Source organism: Mauremys mutica, chromosome 16 (genome assembly GCF_020497125.1).
Source record: "Mauremys mutica isolate MM-2020 ecotype Southern chromosome 16, ASM2049712v1, whole genome shotgun sequence".
Taxonomy (NCBI): Eukaryota; Metazoa; Chordata; order Testudines; family Geoemydidae; genus Mauremys; species Mauremys mutica.
The window spans coordinates 23,550,783-23,566,247 of record NC_059087.1 but is presented as its reverse complement, the minus strand read 5'-3'; the positions used below and the strand labels follow the sequence as shown (position 1 = coordinate 23,566,247).

At 43.1% G+C, this 15,465-nt stretch overlaps 1 protein-coding gene across 4 annotated transcripts in view; it reads left to right on the top strand.

Moving 5' to 3' along the window:
* Positions 1-15,465, top strand: part of CCDC60 (coiled-coil domain containing 60) — a 143,731-nt gene that overhangs the window by 39,147 nt on the left and 89,119 nt on the right. For 2 of the 4 annotated variants that reach the window (XM_044989441.1, XM_044989439.1), the window contains exon 1: positions 446-1,213. The exons of 1 other annotated variant lie outside the window; for it this stretch is intronic. In XM_044989441.1, coding sequence (XP_044845376.1) covers positions 908-1,213 — 306 coding nt within the window. In that variant the 5' untranslated portion in view covers positions 446-907. Of the gene's footprint in view, positions 1-157; positions 175-445; positions 1,214-15,465 lie in introns of those variants that run through there. One more of the 4 variants, XM_044989440.1, reaches the window with a different exon arrangement.

Below are 15,465 nucleotides of genomic sequence, written 5' to 3'. Positions count from 1 at the left end.
AGAAGCGCCGTTAGCACAGTCCAGGCTCCTGGCGGGTGACGTCAGCAGCTCTGCCCCGCCCTCCGCGGAGCAGGGACCTGTGACGCGTCGTCAGGGGCAACGGGGGACGCCGTCTCGGGCGGGTGGGCGGGGTGGAGACGCGCTGCCCGGGACACGCTCCGGCCGACGGGCTCAGTGGGCGGCGGGGGGCTCACACCTGGGCTCAGAGGGGGAGGCTCATTGGGGGAGCCCAGCACCTGGACTCCGAGGGGGGGGCTCAGTGGGGGAGGGCCCAGCACCTGGGCTGGGGGCTCAGCACCTGGACACAAAGGGAGGATTGGGGCAGGGCTCAGTGAAAGCGGGTCCTTGACCCTGGAGGGTGTCTCTGAACTGTGTGGCTCTCTGCTCCTGAGCTCAGGGCGGGGGGGGGCTCTCTGTGCTGTGGGGGTGGGGAGGGGGGCATTGCCTGGTTTGGGGGCCCTACCTATTGTCTTGTTAGAATTCAAACTGCAAGGAGATGGTTTTTAGTGTGTCTTCTGGAATGAATAAATAAAGCTGTTCAGAGGGATCCCAGAGAGCTCTCTGTTCAGCCCTGTGTGTTGTGGGTTCCCTGGCCTGTTGGCTGTTCAGTGGGGCAGGGTCGTGGGTTTGTTCATGAACGATTTATCTCCCCTGGCCGAGGGTACTGCAGAGTGGATTGGCTTTATATCTCAAGTTATTTTGTGCCAGATGCTTTTGATAAGTTACTTTGAAAATTAAAAGGAAGATCAGCTCTGGGGTCCATGCAGCAGGTGACCGGTGGTCTTAAGGGCTGTGTTCTGTGGCAGGGGTTGCGTGGAGGTGAAAAGAGGGGGATCAAGATCACCAATAGCAGCAGTAGAAGCACCAGGGTCCCACCCAAGGACCAGTATAATTACTCAGCAGGTTGATGAACAACAAAATCAGGATGCCTGGGAACACTAAGACTTTGGACCCTCGTTATTTTGTGCTCATAAGACCATTGCCCATCCCCACACAGAAAGGTGCAAAGGTCCAAGCTAGAAGTAGTACCGTTTATAACTGCTGGGAATCCACAAGGGAGCAAATGTTTTGGGAGAACTACCACAGGAGGCACAAGCAACTCACTCAGCACGGGTACTGGACACCCAGCTGGAAACCTTACCAGGAGCTTGGAAAAATTATCTACCTAGAGCCAAAGAAACTCACCCTCCACTATTTAGGACAGATGCCCCAGGTAAGAACATAAGAAAATTCCTCTTCTGAATTATTAACTTTTTAATTTTTTTCATTCCTGGTTTTAATAGCAAAGCAAAGAGGATCATCTTGTAAGTAAATTGTAGAGGCACATTCTACTGGAAAAGAATAGTCAATTTTTGCTTAAAGACCAAAAAGGCAGTGTGAAACGTGCTGTGCCAGCCTATTAATCAATCATTCCAATATAATCCAATTAGTAATGACACCACAGAACATCAGGAGAAAAATTAGACCAGAGAAAAGTGATTTGACCTTATATTTTGCAGTTTGAGAATAGAGAAGATCCTTTTAAACTTGGTCTTTGGAGGCTTTAGCAGGAGCAGTTTCAGTAAAGGGGAGAAATTAGAAAGATGATTGGGGGGTGGGATTCAAGAGAAAACTGGGGTAATGGGAGTATACAGCACTTTTAAGGAGAGGTAACCAGATCATTCTTGAAAACAGAAGGGAAGGAGCAAATAAAGAGAGGATGAACTAGGAGTCGGGAAATGATGGGGTCTCAGGGATGGGACAATGGGTTAGAAATTGAGCATAAGAGGGACACCTCAGAACTGGAGATGGGGTGATGGAGCAAAGGAAAAGTCTGGGGGATGAGGGTTAGGATTGAGGAGAGTTGTTAGAGAGGTGGTGTGAAAGCTCTGGTATCAAGTAGAGATACAGATGTACAGTTGTAGATGTTATCACAGTATATATTATGTTCTAAAATGTATCTGTATTTGAGTTCATAGAAAGTCTACTATGGTTAACTATGATTATATATATGCTACTTTGACTGCCAGTGTAATTATCACCTCCTACCGGTCTCCTTTGCTGTTACACAGGCACTCGGTAAGGGGATCTTGCTCTTCCATAGGTCCCTTTTACTGTCTGATTTAATGATTGAGTTACAAGGCCAAAAATATCATTTGCTTGGTTGCCAACACTTGAAATTCAATTGCAAAGTCCCATTGTTTGTGTTTTCTTCACCATTGTTGGTTCATGCAAGGAAATCTATAATTCTCTGAGTTGTTGTTTATGCTTTCCTCCAAGTGAAGCAACATGTATTGTCTGAATGTAGTCATCTTTCTCTCTCTGACTTTGCAATTATAAAGCAAGCCATAGTGACTTTGGCCCAGATCCACACAGGGATATAGGTGCTGCTTAATTTTCTGCACTGATTGTGTGTTGGAATACATATACAGCTTAAAGTTTTGGATGCTCTAAACAGAGACTGGATGCTCTAAAGCTCTGAACAGAGACTGGCTCCCATGCACTACATTTGACTGAACTTCTAACATCCTATCATCCTGAAAGGGAAAAGGCTTTTGGTTCTATGTGTACAGCAAGTTTTGCCAGTATTTTTGCCCATGACACTATTTTTGCCTTTATAGCACGTAACCACTGAAATGCCCTTCCCTCAGACCCTAGAAGTACCATTCATGTTTAGATATTCAGCAGCAACTGTTGATTGTTTAGACCCCTACACTAAGCTTGAAACTCAGTGGTAATTTTGCACAGATGATGAAGGTTCTGGAAAGAAATTTGAACTCTGCTGATTGAGATTTGAACTAAATGAGCAGGTTAAAATGTATAATTTCTATGAAGAGTGATTTGATCTAAACCAGGCAGGTGCATTGAAAATACTGTGTATGATGGTAGCAGCTTAAATTAGAGGTTTTCAGAGCCACTAGCGGGATTCAGCCATTCAACTCCCATTCATTTATATGGGCACTGTGTTCCTAAATCCCCTGCTCAGCTTTGAAAATCTCAACGTAATTATATAGTAAAACATGTTGTTACTCCCAAAAGACTACAGGGCCTGAAGAATGGCCATATACTTGATTATTTTGTCATTCAGTATGTACCTGATGACTGCAGACATGAGAACTACTGGTATACTTTTTAACCACTGGTTGAGTGAGAGCAGTAGTCTTCCTAGAAATGAAAAGCTTAATCTCTTCAATATATTTGCTCCCAAAAATTAGCATTTGTTCTGATCACCAACATGGCCAGAGAATAATGATGGTGAATAACAGTTAAGTCTGTAAACAGCAAAACTCCGTAACCCTCTGGATTTAATAGGACTTGAGTTGGTGCTCTCCTGTGAGCTATTATCTATTGACAACCACTACTTCCTAAATTGAAAAGCTCCTAAAATGGGCTAAAAGTGATTGAGGACTTATTATGAAGCGATTACATAGGAAGATATGGGCATAGGGTGTAATGATCGTTGGCTAATTGCACATCTAGGGTATTATTTAAGTGATTGGTAGTGATCAGTATGATTCTAGCCAACAAATATGTCCAAAATAGCTGTATTTTTTCCTGTTTGTTTCTGCATTATTATTATTATTTAAGTAAATCTATTATCCCTGGAAACTTACAGCTGGTTTTTGAATATTTTAGCTTTTGCCCATCTGAAAAAGCTACTCTTTCATGCTTAAATAACAATTTGGAATGTGTTGGCTACTTTACAATGAAAACAGTAAGGCCGTGTCTACACTACAAAGTCAACTTATGTTATGTCAACGATCATCCATTGCTGTAATTAAACCACTTTTGCATGTCCACACAATGCTCCATATGACGGTAGATCGCGTCCACAGTTGGTGCTCTTGCATTGACAGAGAGGGCAGAGCACCATGGGTACCTATTCCACTGTGCAACTCACCACCATCTGCCACTGGGTGTTCTGGAAAGGGTTCACAGTGACTCATGGGAGCAGGCTCACCATCCCATCATGCAGTTTTCTCCGTCCCATCATTCCATGGGCTTCTGACTACATTTCACGCCGCTTTTCAACAGTGTATGGATGCCGCACAGCCTGCTGGAGCTCGCAGCCCCACCCCCTTACCATGCCGCTCAAAGCAGCAGGAGCTGCCCAGGAGCGGTCCAGAGTGCTGGCACCAGCGGCGCGGCATGCTGAGACTCTGGCAGAGGGGGAGGGGCTGGGAGAGCCTCCCCAGCCGGGAGCTCAGGAGGGCCGGATGTGGCCTGCGGGCCAGTGTAACAACAGGAAAACCTCCGTCTCCCAATTGCCCACCCCTTTAACAACCGGTTCTAAACTGGCTTCTAAATTTAACAACCGGTTCGCGTGATTTGGTGTGAACCGGCTCCAGTTCATCACTGGCTGCGGGTTGAGCAGGGCCGCCCAGAGGATTCAGGGGGCCTGGGGCAAAGCAATTTCGGGGGCCCCTTCCATAAAAAAAGTTGCAAAACTATAGAATACTATATTCTCATAGGGCCCCTGCAGGGCCTGGGGCAAATTGCCCCCTCCCCCCCCCCGGGCGGCCCTGGGGTTGAGGCAGGGGGCAGGGGTGTGAGAGGGGTATGGGGGCTGGGCTGGGGTGCGGGATCTAGGATGGGGCTTGGGATGAGGGGTTTAGGATGTAGGAGGGGGCTCAGGATTGGGGCATGTGCTTACCTTGGGTGGCTCCCGGTCAGTGGCACAGCAGGGCTAAGGCAGGCTCCCTGTCCTGGATCAGGTCCGGCTCCTAGGCAGAGGGCCAGGAGGCTCCATGCGCTGCTCTCTCGCCCACATGCACCGCCCCCCACCCCGCTCCCATTGGCCATGGTTCCCAGCCAATGGGAGTGCAGAGCCGGTGCTCGGGGTGGGGGCAGCACACGGAGCCCCGTGGTTTTTCCCCCCCTAGGAGCCGGACCTGCTGGCTGCGTCCGGGACATAGCGCAGTGCCAGGACAGGTAGGGAGCAGCCTGCCTTAGCCCTGCCTCACCGCCAACCAGACTTTTAACAGCCCGGTCGGTGGTGCTGATTGGAGCTGCCAGGATCCCTTTTCGACCAGGCATTCCGGTCGAAAACCAGACACCTGGCAACCCTACTTTAGAAGACATGGGGGGCCTGCTTTCCCCTAATCTACTAAGGTTTCATTATCTGAGGGCAGTTGGGTGGCCCCATCCCATGTTAGAGCCTCTATGTCTGCAGGAGTTAAAATGCCTTGGCATTCCATTTACCCCCACAATGTCAGTGGTTTTTAGGTGTGGCCTAAACATGCCTGCTTCATACTTCTGTCTCTAGTTTTTGCCCCAATCCACTCAGTTTAATTAGGCAACCAATTGGCCACTCATCCCCTCCAGAGCTTCTTTCCTGGTTCCTGGCATTCTGCCTTTAGACAATTGTTTGTGGGAAATATACTCCCCAGAAGGGAGTATATTTCAGCATTGCACCCAGTTTAAATGCTGTCTAAATGGCATGATTGACCCCTTTTTAAAGCATCCATTACATATAAGTTGAAGTAACTTCATTTGGTTTTAGGTGTTGTTTCTCTCTCTCTCTCTCTCTCCTTCTCTAAAAATGTTGGGCACACACTAAGCAGACAGGACTGATTCATTGAAAGTCAAGGAATGTCACTTTCCAGACAGCATTTTTGATTTCCTAAGTGTCCAGAGCAATGTGTTAAAGGTCTTTTTGTGATTCCTTGGTGTAACAGTGCGTGGTGATAGTAGTCACCTTTTATCATCTTCATATAGTTTCTTTTTCATTAATTGCTGTAACAAATCCATTTGCAAAACCTCTGGGGTGGCTTGTTGACTTTTTACATGAAAGAAAGGTGGCCTTTTTGACCAAGCCTAAAACAATCCAATTCCACAGAATTTGCAGTATCATTAATGTCCCAGCCTCCTCTGTACTTGTGATAAGAGTATGTTCTGTAATTGTGTGTGTTAGGTAAATAGGTCACTAGATAAGATTGATAACAGCGTCAGCAAAGACATGTTTTCAACTAGCACTGGAGAAGAAATTACATAGAAATTTGGATAGAAATTACACTGATGTTGTTCACATTGCTATAGTTGGAAACCCTGACAAATCTCTATTGCGAATCCTTATTTTTCAGACGACTTGTACTCCACTGCAAAAATTCTCTGCTCCAGGCTGAAGCTAGCTTAGGAATCAAGATGGTGTAATATATTCAGTTACACAAGAATTGTCTGCAGAGTTGCAGCTGCAATGTTCACGTAATGCATGCAAACCAGAGTCAAACCACAAAGCTTTATACTCTAGAAAAAGGGGGATTTCGTGTGTAGAGCTGTCATTGCTAACTCTGAGAGGCTGCAAGATATTGCACCTTAAAATTGTCACTGGGCCAGGACTAAATAAATTATCTGAGAACAATGTAATTTTTAAGGCAAATTCCTCATTTTGCGGAAAGTAGTAAACATTTCTGGTGGGTTGCTGTTGTGGTGCTTTGTTTTGTTTTTTAAAATGGCAATTGTTTGTACGCGCTCAGAAGTTTGGAATGTTAGAAGTACTCCAAAGCAGGACAAAGAGGTAGACAAAGTGCAGGTGAGACTGTCAGCGATTTGATACATGCAATTTATCAAATGGCTTTGCAGTGTATCACCTGGCTATCACCAAAACATATGAGAGAGATTAGTTACAGATAATGTAAAACAAAAGAGCAGTTGCAAGCATGATTACACTGTGATTACAATTTCAGAGTTCATGGTGTCGCATCATAAGAGATATTTCACTGCTTACTATGTAAATGAAAGGGTACAGCATCTTGTGCCCCTGAGAGACATGGCTGGCTATACGTCAAGAAATGTTGAAAGACTTGCATAGCCTTAGTGCACACTGCTTCCATTGCAGAGCTTTTTGTATAATTAAAATGGGTATATGAGTATGCCCCATTTAGGTTTTCATGGAGAATTCCTGTGGTTAACATAGCTGGATTTTACTGATATTTTTCCTCTGCTCATTTTCTTTTATTTTTAGTATGTAAAATTTTAAACTGTTCTAATTTTTTCTTTGATGTTAAGCAGAGAAATTTAATTTTTTTTCCTCCTTTTAAGAACATGCAGAAAAGTAGTTGTTCTACTCAGAGACAGAAAAGTAACTTGTGGAAGTTACTCCACTAATCTTTCTCACAAGCTTCATAACCATAACACGTGTATGAACACTTGACATGTTAATCATCAAGTAAGTTAATATCCATTCATGTTATTTATGTGAGGTGGCATCTTAGCCTTACTTTTTTTCAAGAAAGCTGGTGGGACCCATTAGCACTTTCTACATTCCCCAGGGTCACGTACAGCAACAAGCCACTGAGAACTTGTAATGTACTAACTAGTGTTTATGTATGGCATTGACCTCCAGTAAGTGGAATCTGACTTGCTCAATGTTTCTGATTATTTTGTCTTCTATTGCCATAAATTATATTTGTAAACAAAATAACTTCATTTTTTAAAAAGTTGCAATTGAAAATGTGTTTAAAGGGCTCCAAGTAGCACCCCAAACTAGTTACGTTTTCTTAACAAAAAATTGACATTTTCTAAAAGACCCGAAATGTTAGAATGTCAGGAACTAAACAGTATGTGATCTAACCATTTGCCCAAAGCCATTGACAATTCTTTATCATGCACTATCACCCACCCAACTTACACAGCCTGCCTAACCTTAACTTTGCTCTCTTGTTCGCATTGTATTGGTGACCTATTGTTGGATGCATGGTGCTGGTTTTATATATTGTTTATTAAAAGTGAAATATTGTCTTAGGGTACATAGTCAAAGTGGTAAATAGGAAGATGGATAATTTGGCTGCATGGTTGGGGGAGAACACATTTTGGAAATGTAGTGAAAGATGTGACAGGATTTAGCAATTATGTGGATTTGACATCAAAGGAAAGAGAGGAGTCTAAGGTAACGCTAAGTCTGGGAGCTTAGGTGATAGAAAAGATAATGATATTGTCAAAAGTGACAGAAGATGGTTTGAGAGGGAAGATAAGTTCAGTTTTAGACACTGTTTGCCAAATTGAGAGCTGCGTCTAAGTTAGAGTGACATCTTTTTTTTCTTCCTGGCCCCCTCAATGTATGTATTCCATCAAATTGGATTCTCTAGACTTCTATTAGACTATTAATTACTACTTGGATTTATTAAAGCTCTGTCTACAATACAGGTGATACAGCAGCATAGCTACAGCGCTGCAGCTGTACCACTGTCGTGCAGACATTTCCTACAGTGATGGAAGGGGTTTTTCCATTGCTGTACTTAATCCACCTCTCTGAGACACACTGGAAGAATTTCTCCATCAACATACTGGTGTGTCCGCTGGGAGCTAGGTCAGCTTAACTAAAACTATGTCTACAGTGGCAACTAAATGACAAAACTTTTGTCTTTCAGAGGTGTTAAAAAACACACCCCTGAAAGAAAAAAATTTTGCCGACAACAAGCGCCGATGTGAACAGCTCTTTGTCAGCAGGAGTGCTCTCCTGCGTCCTGCCGACAACGCTAACACCACTCGTTGGGGGTGGAAGTTCTTTGTTGGCAGGAGAGCTGACAAACAGCAGCTACACTGCGTGCCTTTTAGCAACAGGGCTGTAGCGTCACGGCCCTGCTGCTAAAAGTTGCATAGTGTAGACATAGCCTATGACACTCGGGGGTGTAAAAAACTCACACCCCTGAGTGACATTGCAATGTCGATCTAAATTTTAAATGTATACGTGGCCTAATGTAGACTCCTTGCCCCTTAACAGTGTTTAACTTATTACAAAAAACCTTGAGTTAAAGAATTATTATTTAGGTCTGAAAGCCAAGCACTTAAAGGTTCAGAACTGCCAGATTTCCAATTTCCCATGCAACCTTAATTCTGCCCCTTAGGCATCCATTCTGAGCTCTGAATGAGCCTGAGGTCCTATGAAAAATAGTATGTGATCTGGAGGATATATAACAAATTTTAGTTTTGAAACTAGTTAAATGATTACCCATACCACCTTTCTTAGGTTTCTTTTAATTTTGATTGCTTAACTAAAGGAAAACACTTGAGTTTAATTTAGTTGTATAGAGTTTTATTAACAATCTTTAACAATAGCAACTAATAATATAGGAAGACAAAAATAGTATTGGACTATGATTTGGCTAACATAAACTAGAAAAATTTGTCATTATAACCATTCCAGTTTTCAAAATCAAATCCTACAATCACAATAGAATATTAAAACTTGTACTCAATTTCTATCTTGGAAAGGTGACTTTGGATTTTTGACAAGCCCCTCAGAATAGGGCCTCACTTGTGCCAACTGGTTGTCAGCTCCAATGTTGCCAACACAATCAGAGGAAAAACAATTAAAAACTTACAAGAAAATTTGGTCAACTACTTACATGCCAATTCACTAAGATCTCCCTCCAAAGGACCTATAGTAGTCAGCCCTTGCTACCTATTTCCCAGTGTCTCATATCCCCGAGATCCGACTAACATTCCTGTCATAAACATACAGCTAAGGATAGCATAAAATTCCTCTTTACCCTGTAAAGGTTAATTCCTCTTTTACCTGTAAAGGGTTAAAAAGCTCAAATAACCTGGGTGGCACCTGACCAAAAAAAAACAATAAGGGGAAAAGATACCTTCAAATCTGTGGGGGAAGGTTTTTTGTCTGTGTCTCCTGGAGTCAACAAGGAACCAGGGCAAGGAAAATACATCTCCCTAAGCCATATCTAAACTAAGCATCTAATATTGCAAAAATAGTAACTAATAGCAAAGAAATACCTTAAGTTATCTTTTGGTTTAGCTTGTAAATTTTCCCTGTGCTAAGAGGGAGGTTTATCCCTGTTTTTGTAACTTTAAAGTTTGCCTAGAGGGGAAATCCTCTGTGTTTTTAAATCTTTTGTTATTCTGTAGATTACTTACCATCTTAATTTTTACAGAGGTGATTCTTTTACCTTTTCTTTAATTAAAATTCTTCTTTTAAAAAAACGATTAATTTTCCATTGTTCTTAAGATCCAAGGGCTTGGGTCTGTGTTCACCTGTACCTATTGGTAAGAATATTATTCTCAAGCCTTCCCCAGGAAAGGGGGTGCAGGGCTTGGGGGAATAGGACTCCAAGTGGTCCTTTCCCTAATTCTTTGTCTAAATCGCTTGGTGGTGGCAGCATACTGTTCAAGGCAAGGTAAAATTTGTGCCTTAAAAAAGTTTTTAACCTAAGCTGGTGAAAGTCCCCCTAAGCTTATTTTTATGTGGGTCCCCACATCTGTACCGCAAAGTTCAGCGTGGGGAAGGAACCCTTAACAACTCCTAACTACCTAACCTAAATGCCTACATTTGTGCCAGACTATACAAACTGAGTGCAGTTCAAAAAGCTTGTGCACTTGTCTCATTTTATGTCTGTATACACCTAGAACTAGAAAGGCAGTATGAAACCATTAACTATGGTAGACACATGTACAGTGGTCTACAATCTTAGTTAACAACAGTAATTTGTTCAGTTTTAAAGCTACATTACAACAATCTTGATAGAAACGTGTTACAAAACAAGGACATTCACTGTAACACTGGCAATCTTTAAAACACATACACAGGCATGTACACATCCTTACTAATTAGGTACAGTTTCAGGAAGTGGTCAGTTGACTGATTTGAGAGGTCACTTAAGAGAAAGTCTGTGTTACTTATCACCGGATCATTGTTCAATTTTCAGGTGTCAGTTTTCAGCTCAGTTATTATTCACAGCTAGAGTTGATGCTGCAAACACAGGTGGTATGAAGGACGGACATAACTATAGTATTTTGCTGGTGCACAAGCGGGCAACACAAATTGCTGGAAAATAGAAAGACTGTTAAAGATGCTTATCGGAGGTAGGTACTTGATGTCACCAAAAGGACTCCTAGGTGGCTGGCCCAGGACCTCAATCTTCTCTCTTCCAGGTGTCTTCGCTTTCGAAAAGCAAAAGTGTTGAAGGAGACGGGTCATTTTCTCCTATTTCTCCTGGGTGGTTCAACTTAGTTCCTCTTTTTGGAGGTGCTGGTGGGGTGACCCATACTTCTCATGAAGATTCAAAATATCCAACTGAAATGAGAGTTGTCCTCTCTCACTATCCAATCAGGGAATGTGACGTCAGCTTTTGAGTTCTTACAACTGGACTGACATTTCCAATCTCTTTTTATGCAACACATTTTCTCACACGCACCAGTTTGTATAAGACAAGTTAGGTCATAACTGTTGGTACAACCATCTTGGGATGTACCTTAAATACTGTCTGGTTTGCTCCAGTCAGCCATTTACCTCTCCAAGTCGCTTTCCATTGCTACGCTGCGCTGATGAATTGCAATGCATTCCTTAACCAAGTTTGTGGTTATGCTTGCTCAAGTTGTAGTTTCTCCATCGATGCTTTGCTGGCTTCTGAAATCTTCAGGTTAAAGTTCATATAATTTATACAAAGTCCTTATGTATTTTCTGGGTGCTCTTTAAACTTATTTTAACAGTCCATTATACAAAGAAAAGTCACTTCAAGAACTGTTGTTCACCAGCAGACTGGAACAACTGTATAAATCATCCATTTCTGTTTTCCTTGTTTTAACAAGGGACCTTGATGGTATGTATGGCTGAACTGAACCTATGCAATTTTAACCAAACAGTTAAATCTCTGATTATTCCATTTTTGTGGTCAAGTGTCCTTAATAAAGACACTATTTGCTTTTAGTTCCTTTTATTTACTGCCTCTATCAGCACAGGTGTATTTTACTAACTTGATAGCGTAAACATGCTTGATTGCAAATATAACCTTACTTCTTCACTTTATTACTTAAAATAAAAGAAATCAATATGAATGCAATCCTGTCATTAAAGTTTATAATATTTTTCCCAAAGCTGTATCATTTATAGTTGACTTTCCTTTTATATCAGTTTTAACTATAATATTATATTCCATCAAATTCCCTATTTTACTACTATATTTGGCACATCATATAATATCTGACTGTTTGATATTAATCTGATTTTTAATTCATTCACAGACAGGGGAAAAGGGGAAGTCTCTTTAGCTGCACCAGCAGTATGTTCTTGCAAAAGGCTGCAGCAACTCTGAGTTTGCTCAGATTATTGAAGAAAACTAGCAGTGAGACTTTGCGCTTTTATTTTCTTAGACCTCTGTTCTGACTTTCTAAAAGGCATTGATGCCTGGGCAATTCTTAAATAGTAATAAATCATAATTTGGGGGCATCTATTACTACAGGTAAGAACATATACTGGGTCGGACCAAAGGTCCATCTAGCCCAGTATCCTGTATTCCGACAGTGGTCAATGTCAGGTGCCCCAGAGGGAATGAATAGAACAGGTAATCATCAAGTGATCCATACCCTGGCGTCCATTCCCAGCTTCTGGCAGAGGCTAGGGACACCATCCCTGCCCATCCTGGCTAATAGCCATTGATGGACCTATCCTCCATGAATTTATCTAGTTCTTTTTTGAGCCCTGTTATAGATCATGTAATTAAAGACTGTATCATCACACGTATACACAAGACAGCAGGATTAAGGTTGCAGCCATAAATTTGGCATTTCCTACCATTTGAGGAACCTAAATAACTTTATTTCAATGTAGTTTATTCATATGTAACTTCCTAGGTTGGTGGGTATTTTTTAAAGGGAAAAAGATAACAGAAATTTTTATGTACAACTATAATAACCCCCCACAAAGATGATGATAATACTGATAACTAACTATGCGCTAAGATTATTGAGCTCAAGTGACAGAGGCCTATGTTTTTTTTAAAGCAGAATTTCTGAGTTCTATTTCTCATGCTCCATATGTGTGATCTAACTGGCAGCGGTGGTGTGTATTGTTTCTGGTTATGTGTACACTACAAATTCTCAGCCGTTCCTAGCAATTGTAGAATAGGAATGTCAATCCCCGAATGGTGACATAGCTAGATTTATTATGATTATTAGTCCCAATGCTCAGCACTTTTCATATTCATAGCTTTGTACAAACATTAACTAATCCTCACAACCTTAAGATGGATAAGCAAATGTTATCCCCATTTTACACATGAGGAAATGGAATCAGAGAGGTGAAGTCTCTTTCCCAAAGCCATATGACGAGTTAGTGACAAGCCTGGGATTAGAATTCATGATTTCCTGATTCCCAGCTCTTGCTTATTTGTCCAGACCATGTTGCTTTCTGCTTTAGCATGTAAAGCTTAGAGGTGGCAATAATATTTACAAAATGTAAATCACAATTGTAGAGACATAGAATAGAAATAAGTCATGCTAAAAGATAATATTCTTAGAATAGGCCATTGTTCTTGTTTGGTTAAAAATGGTTACTTTCCTTTTGAACACAAATATTAGATTTTAGGTGGTATTCCTGACTTGAGCCTAACTACTTGAGAATAGGAGATGCTCTATAAAATAAAAGGTTTATGATCAGTAAATTAGTTTGACATCTCTCTGGAACAACAGCTATCCAGTTGAGTCCACACAATCTCCATGCTATTAAATTCAAAACAATCTAATCCATTTCAGAAGTTCAATTTCTATTCCTAAAGGCTGCTTCCATAATGAATTAAGGGAAGCATATCAAATGTAATAATACATTGTTATTAAGGTCTTAGTAAACTTGCCAAATGTCAAACTGCTGGAACAGTTATGGTGCATTATACTCGTGTGATTACAGTTTGAATTGTCAATATTGCGAATTGCATTGCTCACTTAGGTTTGGGAATTGATCTGGAATATCACGCCTGAGGCAGGAAAGAAGCACATTACAAAGGTGACACTTTGCGATGAATTTTCAAAACATTAGATTTTAAATGCATTTAGTGTCTGCTTCTCCTAAGCAGTGCATTAAAAATGCTCTCTAGGATACATGGTAAAAGGAACAGACTGTTCCACCTATGGCAGCATCTCCTGCTCTGCTGGCTGCAGCTGGGAGCTAGAATGACATTTGCTACCAACGCTGGGAGAATTTTGTCAAATGGTAACTTTTGGGAAAGAATGGGAACTGTGTTAGAACAGTTCTTTGATATTTTTAGCAAGTGTAATAATAACACTTGTTTATCCAAAATAAGTCTCAGAACTAAAATGATTTCATAAAGCTTGCCTGGTTTGTTATAAACGTAAAGCTCTGAGCATGTTCATCAAAAAGTTCATGAAGGTTTCTGAACCTTCAGAGCAAATCTGAGCTAGTTCATGATTTTGCATCAAATCATTCATGGTTTCACATGGTTTTACAGTGAAATGAGATGAATATCTAGTATTTCAGTGGACTTCCAGTGCAACTTGTGAGTTCAAACCTGAAGCTTGTGTATGAAAACAAACATACAGAGCTATCTCACAGAGAATCGTTCCACAAAAGCTTTTGCATGCTTTCTGGTAAATCAGTGAGTTTCACATAGTCTTAGTTACCACAACAAACGAGCAGGTTATTTCTTCTGAAGATTTTAATTGTTTGCTGTTCAAATGTTCACATTGCTTCATTAACCCATATCCACCCCAAACTCAATTAACAGGATTTGGATGGGATGGAATGGGGCAGATAGGCCTCACACTGACAATGAGAGGGTTAAGGAAAGCCTGTGGACCAAGTTGGTCCCGCCACATTCAGCTGCAGCAAACATCAGGCATGGAAAGGGGAACTACAAGGTGGAGACTGAGCCCAGTTCAGGGCTGACCCAGAAGAACAGCAATGCTCTGCTTCTCCTGATGGGAGAGAAGCCTGGTTACAGGCAGGGGCGGCTCTAGGCACCAGCAAAACAAGCAGGTGCTTGGGGAGGCAAATTACCAGGGGCAGCATAATGCTGGGGTCCCAGGTCCGACCGGAGGCAGTGTTCTGGGCTGGATCCTGACCGCCCTGTTGTTCTCTGACCGGGTGCCGGCGGGGCTGTGCGGCAGGGCAGGGGGAGCCAGCTCAGTGGGGAGCGTGTCCCTGCCGCTCTCCCACGGGCAGGAGCCAGCCCCCCTCAGGCAGGAGCCGGTAGCGCAGCCCTGCCCTGGTCACGGAGCGCTGGGGGTGGCGGCGGAACATGGCGAGCAGGCAGGCTCCTCCTCCAGCGCCGGCTGCAGGCTCCTCCTCTTCTTCTCCCTGCCTCCGCCTCCTCCTCCTCTCCCCTTCACTCGGGGAGGGGAGGGGAGCAGCAACCCAGACTGAGCTGAACTTGTGCTGCTGCGCAGGCCGAGCTCCCGGCTGGCTCGCGGGGGTCCCGGGGAGCGGGAGGCCTGGGCACGCTGCCCTGCGATCACCGGCTGCTCTGCCCTGGGCCCTGGTAGCCGAACCCTGCATCCGCCCCAGCTCGCTCTGTGTGAGAGCTACAGGCGGTGCCCCCCGCCCGGCTGGCTCTGTCCCTGGCCACACCGTGGGGTGACTGCCTGGGACTCTGGGGTGTTGCTGAGGCTGCCCCAAGCCAGGCTCCCCGGGGTCTGCTGCCCCTCCAGCCACGGGGGCCCTAGGCCAGTGTGGGAGCCGGGCCGCAGCCCAGCTCTGAGCCTCCTCCCCTCCCCGCGCTGCATAGCAAGACGTGGGACCGT